General features: G+C 50.5%; 6 protein-coding genes across 6 annotated transcripts; 4 read left to right on the top strand and 2 right to left on the bottom strand.

The window, feature by feature from the left end:
* Positions 1-118: 118 nt before the first annotated feature.
* TRUGW13939_10830 (uncharacterized protein) lies at positions 119-1312 on the top strand (the record flags this gene model as incomplete). Its single annotated transcript, XM_035493940.1, has 4 exons — positions 119-153; positions 213-384; positions 438-587; positions 641-1312. The coding sequence occupies 4 exons, from the start codon at positions 119-121 to the stop codon at positions 1310-1312; spliced, it is 1029 nt and encodes a 342-aa protein (XP_035349833.1).
* Positions 1313-1824: 512 nt separating this feature from the next.
* On the top strand, positions 1825-2150 carry TRUGW13939_10829 (uncharacterized protein; the record flags this gene model as incomplete). Its single annotated transcript, XM_035493939.1, has 2 exons — positions 1825-1914; positions 1986-2150. The coding sequence occupies 2 exons, from the start codon at positions 1825-1827 to the stop codon at positions 2148-2150; spliced, it is 255 nt and encodes an 84-aa protein (XP_035349832.1).
* A 398-nt stretch (positions 2151-2548) lies between these two features.
* TRUGW13939_10828 (uncharacterized protein) lies at positions 2549-6019 on the bottom strand (the record flags this gene model as incomplete). The annotated part of the gene is made up of 3 exons (XM_035493938.1): positions 2549-2768; positions 2832-5715; positions 5773-6019. The coding sequence occupies 3 exons, from the start codon at positions 6017-6019 to the stop codon at positions 2549-2551; spliced, it is 3351 nt and encodes a 1116-aa protein (XP_035349831.1).
* Positions 6020-6689: 670 nt separating this feature from the next.
* On the bottom strand, positions 6690-9017 carry TRUGW13939_10827 (uncharacterized protein; the record flags this gene model as incomplete). The annotated part of the gene is made up of 4 exons (XM_035493937.1): positions 6690-7182; positions 7239-8641; positions 8701-8827; positions 8881-9017. The coding sequence occupies 4 exons, from the start codon at positions 9015-9017 to the stop codon at positions 6690-6692; spliced, it is 2160 nt and encodes a 719-aa protein (XP_035349830.1).
* Positions 9018-9609: 592 nt separating this feature from the next.
* TRUGW13939_10826 (uncharacterized protein) lies at positions 9610-10752 on the top strand (the record flags this gene model as incomplete). The annotated part of the gene is made up of 1 exon (XM_035493936.1): positions 9610-10752. One exon carries the CDS (start codon positions 9610-9612, stop codon positions 10750-10752), a length of 1143 nt encoding a protein of 380 aa, XP_035349829.1.
* Positions 10753-11802: 1050 nt separating this feature from the next.
* Positions 11803-12344, top strand: TRUGW13939_10825 (uncharacterized protein; the record flags this gene model as incomplete). The annotated part of the gene is made up of 2 exons (XM_035493935.1): positions 11803-11964; positions 12033-12344. The coding sequence occupies 2 exons, from the start codon at positions 11803-11805 to the stop codon at positions 12342-12344; spliced, it is 474 nt and encodes a 157-aa protein (XP_035349828.1).
* Positions 12345-12375: the final 31 nt, after the last annotated feature.

The raw sequence follows: 12375 nt of genomic DNA, 5'->3' as shown, positions 1-12375 counted from the left end.
CTAGCGAAAGGACATGCGCGGCTTTGATCCCCCTCTGTGTCGCCTTTCGGGGAGGCATTTTTTTTGTCTCTTGGTTGCTGACTGTCGGCAGTGACGAACGAATTCATTACTTGTCAAGATGTCGACTGATAAGATCACCTTTCTGACCAACTGGTAAGGTTTTTCTTTTTGACTATTGACAATGCGATGCATCCGCTAAATATGGTACCAAGGCATGCTACCCCGTACCATGCGCCTCTTTACCTTGCTCAGTCCAAGGGCTACTTCAAGGAGGAAGGGCTCAAAGTCGCCCTCCTGGAGCCCAATGACCCATCGGACGTGACCGAGATCATCGGCAGCGGCAAGGTCGACATGGGCTTCAAAGCCATGATCCACACCCTGGCGGTGCGTATAGTCCGTCCTTTCTTTTTGTGAGCGTCTTACTAATATGGAAACAGGCAAAAGCGCGTGGATTCCCCGTCACCTCGTTTGGATCCCTCCTCGACGAGCCGTTTACCGGAGTTGTCTACCTCAAAGACAGTGGCATCACCACTGACTTTAAGACTCTCAAGGGCAAACGTATCGGCTATGTTGGAGAATTTGGCAAGGTTTGTTCCTATTGCTTTTCTTGCCCGTAAAATACAAAAGCTAACCATGACAGATCCAAATCGACGAGCTGACCAAATACTACGGCATGACTCCCGACGACTACACGGCCGTCCGCTGCGGCATGAACGTGACCAAGGCCATCATCCGCGGCGAAATCGACGCCGGCATCGGCCTCGAGAATGTGCAAATGGTCGAGCTCGAGGAATGGCTCGCCTCGCAGGGCCGCGCCCGCGACGACGTGCAGATGCTGCGCATCGACCAGCTGGCCGAACTGGGCTGCTGCTGCTTCTGTTCCATCTTGTACATTGCCAACGACTCCTTTTTGGCGGAAAACCGTGACAAAGTGGAAAAATTCCTGCGTGCGGTTAAACGGGCCACGGACTTTGTCATTGCGCAACCCCAGGTTGCCTATGAAGAGTATGTTGATGTCAAACCCATCATGGGCAGCGCCGTCAACCGCAAGATCTTTGAACGCTCGTACGCGTATTTCAGTCGCGATTTGAAAAATGTCCCGCGCGACTGGGCCAAGGTTACAAACTATGGCAAGCGGTTGGGGATTTTGGATGCCTCGTTCCAGCCCAATTACTCTAATGAGTTGCTCTCGTGGGCGCTCGATGCGGATTCGACTGATCCGCTCGGAGACCAGAAGCGCATGGCCGAGTTGCAGAAGAAGGTCGCCAAGGACGGTGGCTTTCAGCGTCTGGAGGTTGCGAGCAGTGCGTAGTGCGCAATACTGAAAAAAAAAACGATCCTGAAGGAGGGCCTCTTACCCGTTATTCTCTCTTTGGCCTGGGGTTGTATTTTACTAGGTAGAGAACTATCCAGCTACCATATCGGAGGATCCTCATAGTCACTGAATAAAAGAAACAATTAACCTTGTTCATAATCACAACCCTAGCCCTATACCATATCGAATGATCTTCATATAGTCACTGGACAAAAGAAACAATCAACATTGTCAATAACCGCAACCCTAACCCTAAAACCCTAAGTGGGTCTAAATGATTGTATATACGTATGAACGACGTCATCAATCATGACCTTGCAAATGGCCAGTTATTAATTTCTTGCCTTTAATTCCCCTTAAATACCTGCTCTACGCCTCTACATTTTGTCTTTTTTACACATATATCTACTTTATTAAATCTTCAACTACCCGGGTCAATATACATATACCCCTCAACCACATCATATCACATTTACAAACCCAACTCAATTCACTTGAAATCAAACAAAATGCCTCGCGGAGCCGAATACGACAATGGAGTGCCTCAATCCGACAATGCCATTGAAAACGGACCTAACAAAGCCCACGGCACCAACCCTGTTCGTCCCCTCGTAACCCATCAACACATCCAATTGAATGCCGGTTTACTAATTGACTGATTTGACGACAGGGCTCCGACATCGACCGCTCATACAAAGCCGCAAACCTGCCCGAGACCACTGGCGGGAACAACCTGGCCAGCGGCGGGGGAAGCAGTGGACCGAGAGTGAGTGGTTCGGGGAAGGGAGGACATGACCCGAAGACGTTGGGGGAGAAGAAGGGATTGAAGGCTTAAAGACGTACATGCTTGAGAGGATATATCAATAGGATGGAATCGATCTGGCTACATATCAAGTTGATGTCTTGTAGATGCAATCTTAAGTGAATTGCGCATTTATATTGACAACTAAACATTGAACCAATCATGCATCCATTAACAGACTATCCATAGAAACGCAAGTCTAAATCTCTATTGAATACATTATGTGCATGAATTTCTTGAACCATAAAACGAAAAACATCAAGGGTAGTCAAAACAAAAAGTAAAAAAAAAAAATCCGTCCAACGAGCAAAACTCCTAGACAATGCCGAGACGAGACGAGACCAGAACAGAACAGAACAGACCAAAAACAGACACCAAAAATTCATAACGGATGAAAGCGTCAGATATGTATGTACATCGCAAATCATGACTTATGATTTGGCTTCGGCTGCCGGCTCCTTCTCTGCTGAAACAGGGGTATCCTTTTCTGGCACTGGAGGCGACCCGGTTGGGGATTGAGCGTCGTGGTCGCCATTCTTCTCCGGCACGATAGTTTTGGCGTTGGTCACTTGAACGAGAAGGTCGCCCAGGTCGCCAGATCCGTCAATCTTGCTGATTCGCGACTTGAAGTATTCCGCGTCCGAAAGCAATCTATCACAATTAGCTTCATGTTCTACTCGGAAGATCTTAGAAGGAAAAGAAGAAAAAACCTACCGCTGTCTTCCAGATTCCGTCTTGACTGTGGCTTCCTGAAAAGCCTTGGTCCATTGCTCCCTATAACTGGCAAAGACCGGGCCCATGACCATCATAAGCGTCGCATCCGGGAAATGTCGAGCGAGAATACGGTGCACAGTGGCCGTGTCCTTGGTCAGCGTCTCCATGTACGTACTGACCGCGCGTGGGTCTTTCTCTGCATCCCAGTCCACCTTTTTCATTGCAGCAACATGGTTGGTCGAGCGAGAGCTCATAATGTCTACCAACTTCTCGTGGATGCCGTTCTGATGCTCCTGACAAAGCCGTTTGACCTTGTCAAACTCGGCTATCAGCTGGCCCGACGACGACTGTCGGCGTATAAACTCTCGTACGTATGGGATCAGCGCCACGATGAAGCTCAAGGCCTGGGACGAGAGTGCTAGGTGTTTTGCAGTGATGTTCTTGAGACCCGCGCTTCTGGTAGCCCCGGCACCGAGGATCAGCTGCGAAGAACGCGAATTAAATAGCTTCAAGCATTCTACCAGGTTTAATCCGATCTCCTGCGTCATGCTAGGAATATTTGATGTCAAGTGCTCAAACTCTTCAATGCTCCGCATCATCGTAGACGCCGACTGTGGGAGTATGTATTTTTGTTCATCAAATGTTGCCGTTCGTATTTTTTCTTTGCCTGAGCCATTCACAGCAGCGCCATTTTCGGTGACTGGCTCTGCCGAACTCTTTTCCGTCTGTGATTCCCATATTTTGGAAGCTCGAGACCACGAATCGACATCCCCCGTGCTTGCGCGAATAACCTTATCCAAGACCGCATTCTCGGCATCACCAAAGTCCTTGGCGTCCCATTTGTCGGAATCCAGGACTTCCACAATATTGTGCCGTTGCGCATCGCTGAACCTGACGATGAAATCTCGAATCTGATTATCAACAACTGTCTTTAAAGATGTGCCGCTTCGCCCAGAAATAGCTTCACATTCATCAGCGAAGAGGCGGTTCAGATTAAAGTACTTTAGGAAATCTTCCAGAGGCAAGTGTGACGTTTGCTCTGATCGTACTTTGAGTACCTTGACAACCTGCGACTGCACAATATCCACAGCTTGACCCAACAGGCTCGACATGTCCAAGACCTGGAGAATCTCTTCTTGGGCAGCAGCTACGTCTGCTGCTCGTCCCTTTGACCGTAATAATTCTTCCATGCTCCGTGGCTCAGGGCTACGTGACCGGCCCAACGAGGGACTGGTACTGGTACCAAGACCGCTGGTAATGTCCAGAAGCACCTTGACCTGCACGCTAAGCCTTCTTAATGCCTCGCTCACGTTGGTATATATTTCCTGCAGCATCTCATAGGCATCTCCAGCATCAAGAGCTCGCAAATTCCGTGCCAGAATTGACGATTTTTCCTGGGAGCTCAGCTGCCGTCCGCCGTGAGTGGAGGCTGACATCATCGATTCATTATCGTCGTCACTGGAACTAGGAAGATGTTTCCGTATGAGACCCTTCATTTCTCGCAAAATAGCTGCTTTGAATGAGGTTGCCGCTGGCATCATATAATGTGACCGGCCGAGCCCCATCAGCTGGACATGTAGTTTTGATCGAACTTCGGCGTTAAAAGAAAGATAGGCTGGTGATATCGATGGGGTAGGTCTATGGCCTACACGGTTTCTCTGAAATGACAGACCCCAGCGCTGCAATGTGACATTTGCAGGAACACCACTAATGTGCTGTCTTAAATCTGTCAACAGGTCGTTGAGGAACCTAATTTCGTAGCCCATTCCTATCCGCTGTCTCAACTGTGAAAGCTCCTCATCGACACCTTGTAGTGCATGAATGCCTCTCAGATCAACGGGCACTCTTGACTTGGACTCGGACTTGGACTCTCCGCGAGATCTCGAAGCTTGCTCACCAGCAAGGAGTCGTTCAACCTCATCCAAGCCACCAATCGCGTCCTCAATGTCCCCCTGGTCCACCAATTTCTCGCACTCGGTCACAGCCTCGACTACCTCGTGTAACTGAGTCATGGCATCAGCCAGTTTCCTGACATTGTCTCTTCTTTGGCGCAAGTGGACTACTTTGAGTCCCCCCATAGCCATTTCCTTGTCAATCTTATTGAGATCCATGCGGAGTGTCTTGATTCTTTCGACTGAATCCGCTGCCTCGGCATGCAATTCACGCAAGGACCCGAGCGCGGTAAAAAACGATTTGGAGGCGGTCGATATCGAGGAAATAAGGTGAATCTCCACCGTGTCCATGTACCAAGAAAGCTTTTCCTGCAGAATAGCGTTTGTCGCAAGCACTTTCCGTCCAGTTGTGGGCGGCTCAAGCGTCGACCCATTGGCAGCAATCTCCGCGCCGGGGGGTTTGGAAGGTTGGCGGACGACTTCAGACCTTTCGGACACAACATCAAAAGTCCGGGGGTTTTCAAGGTGAAAGTCTTCCTCAAAGTAAACATTCGGTATGGTTGACAGCGGGGTGACAGCCTGCGGACCCTTGCCGTAGGACGACCGTCTCCTTCCTCTCATATCAAAGGGAGAAACAGCCCGAGAACTTGCAGACACACCCGAGAGCCGCCGCTCAATGCCAGACGGCCGTCGGCTATCATTTTCGTCCAGTCTGACCGGCGCAGGATTCGGGGACAAACCACCCTTGTTACCCCTGACTAGCGGTGATTCATTCTCCTCATTGCCCTCTTTTGCGCGCTGAAACGTATCGTAAAGGGATCCGACTTGTTCGAGGTAGGGTTGGAAATCTTTGGATTCAACATTTGGTACATTCGTAAGCGTGACAGGCGGGATATCCTTTGAGGTCGGAGGTTTATAGCCAGTTGTAGGTACTTGTGAATATGGCACGAGACCGGTGCGGACAATGGGAGGTTGCAAGAGTGTCGAGATAGCTAGATATAATAATCAGCAAAACACACGGTATAATTTTTAAAAAAAAAGCCACTAACCATTCTGGCCCAACTCCGCTATCGATCCATGGTGTCGGGAAGAGTCCAGCATCCCACCAATACTGACAATTGAACTGGCCGTCGACGATCTGCGCTGCGGAATCCGCTGAGACGGCGCGATACGAGGCGATTCATGCTGCGACTGCGACTGCGACGACTGCGCATACTGCTGGAGTGACGGGGTGGAAATGGAATTAATCGAGGCCAAGCTGTCGATCGACTTCCGCGGACTCGGAGCACCACTCATCTCGTTCGAGGAAGAAGGAGGCCGCAGCCTAGTCGAGAATCATCTACCTACCATGGAACGACCCTTTTTTTGACGTGCTCACTGGCTGCTGACCACTGCTATGTCTTTGATGGACGAGAATTAAAAAGGCTGCAGCTCCTTTTGGCGTAGAATTGGGCGGAACAAACAACTGCCATCAGGTGAAGCTATCAGCGACGTAGACCGAATGACATTACTCCCGATTGGGAAAGGTGTACCTTGGCTGGGTCAAACCGTCAAAGACGGGGCGGCACGGAAATACTTGGTCCCGGAGTGCGTATATCGAGCCCTAATTTACATCTCCTCCGACATATTTGTTTGAAATTGTATAGCATAATTTATTAAATAATTCTTTTAGGGTGTTTTTCAAGCCGAACATGTTTATTATAAAACATCACTTAAGAAAATCACGGTAAAATGCCTTGGTGAGACATCCTGTCCTCTAGCTCCTTCATCTACATTGATAGAGATTGGTATTATTATTATGAACACAATGATATTATTCTACCTGAAATGAAAACGGCCAGACTCCATACACCACCCGTAGCTATATATGCTAATGAAAATCGACCAGCAGCAACCCCAGAAAATAAATCTACACAACGCCAACGTCAAGTTCGTCCCATGACAGTGGAGGCAGGGTATTATATTCCTACACCCCGTTTCGGTAAATCTGCGATCCACCGGAACGAATATGAACCGTGTCTCGCCGCTGTAGCACAAGCAGCGCTCGGTTGAGGGCCTGTTCACTGTATCCCCGTCCGTCGACAAACTCACGACGCAAGTTGGCCAGACTGGTAGACCATCCGATGGGCAAGCGACGTTTAAGTTCGTCTTCAACCTTGGCAACTTCTTCCATGAGCTCTTTGCTGCCTTGGCCTTCGCCCTGGGTGACTGCGTCCATGGTTGATGCAAGGAACAGCCTAATGGCTTCGTCCACGTGCGCCGTCGTAGCGATCGGTGACAGAGAGAGCTTGGCTAGGGATTCGGTAATTCGGACGATGGCTTCGAGCTGACGAACGGTAATTGGAATGGACGAGCGAGCGTTGGCATCAAGCTCAGCGCGGTGTACTTGCTTGCGGATGGAGACAAAGTGCGAAGAAAGTTTGTCTGCTGCTTCCTCGGACAATTGGGGAGCGCACCGCCTGAGACCATTAGTATGGACAATTAAGAAAAAGAAAAAAAAAAGGAAGAAACTCACGACTTGCAGTAGCTAATGTACCGCTTCATCTTCTCCACGGGAATCTCTGCCTCAACGTGCTCTTCCATACCCTTGCCTCCCATGTGAATACCCATCACATGCCGAGCTATCCGCTCGTCACGGGCACGGTCATGACCATCTCTGACAATGAAAATCATGTCAAAACGCGACAGAATAGTCGTTTGGAAATCGATGTTTTCTCCGGGTGTCTTCAGATCATCATAACGACCAAAGGTAGGGTTAGCAGCAGCGAGGACCGACGTTCTCGAGTTGAGAATAGTAGTGATTCCGGCTTTGGCGATCGAGATTGTCTGTTGCTCCATAGCTTCGTGAATTGCTACTCGATCTTCGTCTCTCATTTTGTCAAACTCGTCAATACAGACAACACCGCCGTCCGCAAGGACCATGGCTCCTCCTTCGAGGTAGAATTCGCGGGTATTGTGATCACGTTGGACAGAGGCCGTGAGACCGGCCGCAGACGAACCCTTTCCGGACGTGTAGATGGCAATGGGGGATGCCTTTTCGACGAATTTAAGCAGCTGAGACTTGGCAGTACCAGGGTCACCCAGCATCAAAACGTTGATATCTCCACGCAGCTTGATACCATCTGGAAGGATCTTTTTGGAGCCGCCCATCAGCAGACAAGCGATAGCCTTTTTCATGTCCATGTTGCCGTAAATAGAAGGGGCAATGCTTCGCGCAAAGGCTTCGTATAAATCAGGCCGACGGCTCATTTCCAAGAACTCTTGCTCTTCTTCCTCTGTAAAGGTGGCCGCTCCCTTGGCTGTGTGGTCTACGTCGCTGCTGATTCCAACCGCGCGCAGGTAGGGATTTCGAAGAGCCACAGCAGCGGCCTTGTTGCCGCCCTTTGCCTGATAGATTGAAAAGACGCCCATCACTGTACAACGCGATCCAGGAACCACTCGGTTGGCTAGATAGCGGTCTGCCGAGATCAATACATGACGAGGCAATTCACCTACAGGAACCTGATCCGGGGCTTCCTGGAGCTTGAGAACTTGTTGGTCGACAAAGTCACATTTCTCGTGGGCGATGACATAAGGGTCCATGGGACAAGGGTCAGATCTCTGCTCTCCAGGTTGTGGGCGGCGGCCGCAGCGTCTGGGCAGGGTCAAGCCAGAGAAGCCACTGTCGACAGTGATATGGTCCATATATTCACAGCTCTTGCATCGGAGGCTGATGACGGTAGCCTTTGAGGATATTGTCGAAGCGCCGATGACAATACCGGGGATTCTAACAAGATGAGAGATATTTGTCGCATTCAGGTCCCGAATAGAAATGTGAGAGGCGCTTGAATGGAGAAGTAGCTGGTGCGGCGGGAGGGTGATGTCGCGTTGTGACGGGTAGACAATGTGCTGGGTGCATTGTTTGAGAGCAGCTTCAAACTAGTTTGCGATCAAGTTAGTTTTCACAATTGTCGGCTCGAAGCTGAAAGTAGACCTACCAATGGAATAATATCTCCAGGTTCCGTTGTCAGCTTGTGAGCAAGCTCCTCGTTGTATGATATCAAGTGTGCAATGTCCACATCACAATAGTATTGCTTTATCAGAACATTCTGTCGCAATTGGTCTCTGCAGGAGGATATCAGTACATAACTCGAGTAATTTCCAGTGATCTGCTATACCTGTAAATGAAAGAATTGTCGAGCTGGAAGGCAAGGATGAACTCGCGGAGCCGTGCCTGGATGGCCAAGCGAGATTCATCAGCGCCATCCTGGCTGGGAGCGAGGACGCTCAGGGAATAGGGGACACGCCTGTCCATGTCTGTGATATGGCCAGAAAAATAACAAAAACACCGACAAATATGTGATTATGGGTATTGCTGTTGTTTTCTTGCTGCGATGTGCGGGGAAAAAACACTGCGAGGTGAATTGTCTTCGGCTCCTGGCAAGAAGAGCGGAAAACGCGAGACGCGTCGGGCGTCGGGCGTGTTACGCGTTAAGTGGTTTCCACGTCACGTGACATTGGCTAACGCTAGACACCCCATTTTGATATTTAAACGTTAAATAATCCATTCAAAAACGGCGTAGTATGCCTACCTGACGGTTTAGAATATCCAAATAGATTTATTAGCATTTTCTCTCCGCTCATCGCCTTTGCATCTTGAGAAATGTCGCTTAGTGTACTGATCCGGTTAGACCGGCGCGATCGCTAAGAAAGCAGCGAGTGGGGCGCTCAGAGAAAGCGATGATGTCGGCGGGGTCCTATCTCTTATTAAAGACTATATCGAGCAATTGGCTCCTACAAGTGAACGGCTGGACACTATATCTCAGCTTTCGAAGAGCTAGGTACAACGGTCATTACAGATTCTTGAAAAACGACCCATATCGAAGATCGAATACCGAATAACTACAATGGCGCCTCTCATCAGAATCATCGGCTCGCTCAACGCCGACATGGTCTCGGTGACGCCACGATTCCCCAATGCTGGAGAGACAATCACTGCTACGTCCTTTACAACAAGTGCCGGTGGAAAGGGATCAAACCAAGCTGTTGCGTGCGGTCGACTGTCCCGCAGGAAACCATCGTCGACAGGAGCAGCGGCCTCGTCGACACCGGTAAACGTTGAAATGGTCGGCGCTGTTGGGAACCGAGACGGACATTTCCAAGCGCTCCTTCGCCCGACACTGGAAGAATCTGGGTTGGGAACCTCGCGGATCCGGGTGGTAGATGACTACACTGGAGTTGCTGTGATTATCGTCGATGAATCAGCTGGAGGAGAAAACCGCATTCTTTTCTCGCCGGGGGCCAATTACTCGGGCATGCAACCGATCCCCGAGGTGATCCAGACAGGATTGGCAGCACCAGTGCCGGACATCATCGTCATGCAAGGAGAGATCCCAATTGATACGGTCATTGGCATTCTGCGAGATATCAACCAGTTCAAACAGAAAAACAGGGAAGCTGGCAGGAAAGGAATTGAGAGCGGACCAGAAGTGATGTTCAACCCGGCACCGGCGCCACCGGATGGCCTGCCTACGGACGTTTATGCGGCAGTTGACCACTTGATCATGAACGAAACAGAAGCCGAGTTGATGGCACCCAATGACCAAGAGCTGCTCCGCGTTGTGCCGGGAGCTGCGGATGCCAATCGACGAGACCAAGTGGCTCGGTATTTCCACCAGCTCGGCGTCACTTTTGTCCTTATCACTCTGGGATCCAAGGGGGCATGGTATAGTGCCGGCGATGCAGCTGCTGCTTCTGGTGAAAACCAGACGCGCTTTACCAACGAGATCCCGGCAGCCCAGGTGTCTCGGGTTCTGGACACCACGGCAGCTGGAGACACGTTTGTTGGGGGCTACGCAGTGTATATCGCACGATGGCGAGAGCAGCGTCGACTGCAGGGCAAGGCTGCAGTAGATCTTGCGGCAGATGAGAAGAAGGAGCGATATCAAGTGGTCATGGACGAAGCCATGAAACGAGCTGGACGTGCATCTGCGCGCTGCGTGGAGAGGCAGGGTGCGATGGATAGCATTCCTTGGGAAGATGAGATTTGAAAAGAAAAAAATAGAAAATAGAATTTGCTAAATTTACAACTACCATTAGCGAACAATGTACATCAACACGGTGTCGTGCACTGTTTCAGGTGAAGAGAGTGATTGACCCAGTCGAGCGTTGTATGTATATGTTGGATTTGCCACAGCCAGTCGTGGTGAAACAACCGTCAGTTGCGTACTGTTGGAAAGTGAGACCGGACATGGACATAATAGACACGACGAGATGGTGCATAGCAACCATCATTTTTCCATCACAGTGGTCGAATCGATTCGCAATCGCACCACCATGAACAACACGCACGGGGATTTTAAAGTTCACTTGCTCAGCAGATCCAGTGGCAGCGAGGCTCTCCTGGCGAGTCCATCGAGCGCGTACTGAAGCGCGAGGTGCAGGGTGCAGGAGGCAGGTTGCATGCTTGGGGACGCGGTCTTGTCCAGAGTCGCAGTGATAGGCCTCGCACCTACCACGAGCAGCAATGGCCAGCCGTGATGACGACAATGATTAGGGGCCACAGGATAAGTCGTGCATATACTATGTGTTAGTAGATAGTTCGTTCACGGCGAGGAGCAAACAGGAACTACGTCCGGGCCATACTGAGGAAGGCGATGCACCACCCAGGGGCGCGCTAGCCTTTAAACGGCTAGCGCGGTAATTGTCCGTGCGTAACAATGCCCATTGTGCTGATAATCACTGGTAAAACCTGGTAATTATGGTATGCAGGTTTCTCGACGCGCCCGCGTTCAAGGTTTCGCGCTAACCGTGTCAGCCTGGAGTGTCTTGCCCCTTGAGGCATGAGATGGGCGAGACTATCGCTGCTAGTCAAGTAATACGGCACGGAGTTTTCACGCAAATCGATCTGGCTCCACTGCGATGATTCTATGTCGAATGAGCGGGGCCGCTCTCGAGGATGAAGTATGAGTATGGAGTGTTGAAGTATGCACTTGTGAGACTCGGAGGAGGGGAAAAACGCAGAAACACAGAACATAGAGAACGCAGCATTGTTCCCTTGGCCACGACCGAGGGGGCGGCGAGAGCAACAGAGTGAAATAATGCGAAATCATGCCTTGCCTGAACACGCTGCATGGCCCGCTGCGCCGCCAGCCAGCCATGACGCGCTACGGGCTGTTATTGGCGGTCGCGACATCGTCCAACGCGAGGAATTCTTAGTCCTTATGCATGCTCGCGAGAAGATCAAGAAGACTGACATACTCGTACGTGCTCACTACAATGTATGTAGTACTAGTATTGCATTGTTCTGTCCATTCATCGCGCCCGGCAGTCGCGACTCCGCGCCTTCCTTCGTCGAGCTTCATCTACTACTGCTACTATTAGTATAAGCCCCCGTCCCCCTCCCTCCTTCCCTCTCTCAGCTTCTGTTTCCCCTCCTGCCTCCTGCGTCGCTCCTTCCTTCTTTCCTCGTAGTCGAGCTAGACCTCTTCCCACCACCGCTCTTATCACCATCACTCCTCCTCCTCCTCCTTTACCACCATACCCTCTTCTCTCGTTGTCGCTGTTGATCCTTCGCGTGGGCAAACAATTACTGCTTCTGGTACCGCCCACTCGATATTGCACACAAAGAAAACTCGTGTGAAGACTCCGCTGGTCTGCTCGTGGCCACGCGT

The sequence above is a fragment of the Talaromyces rugulosus genome, chromosome VI (assembly GCF_013368755.1).
Source record: "Talaromyces rugulosus chromosome VI, complete sequence".
Classification (NCBI taxonomy): domain Eukaryota; kingdom Fungi; phylum Ascomycota; class Eurotiomycetes; order Eurotiales; family Trichocomaceae; genus Talaromyces; species Talaromyces rugulosus.
This window is presented reverse-complemented; position numbering and strand designations above follow the sequence as displayed.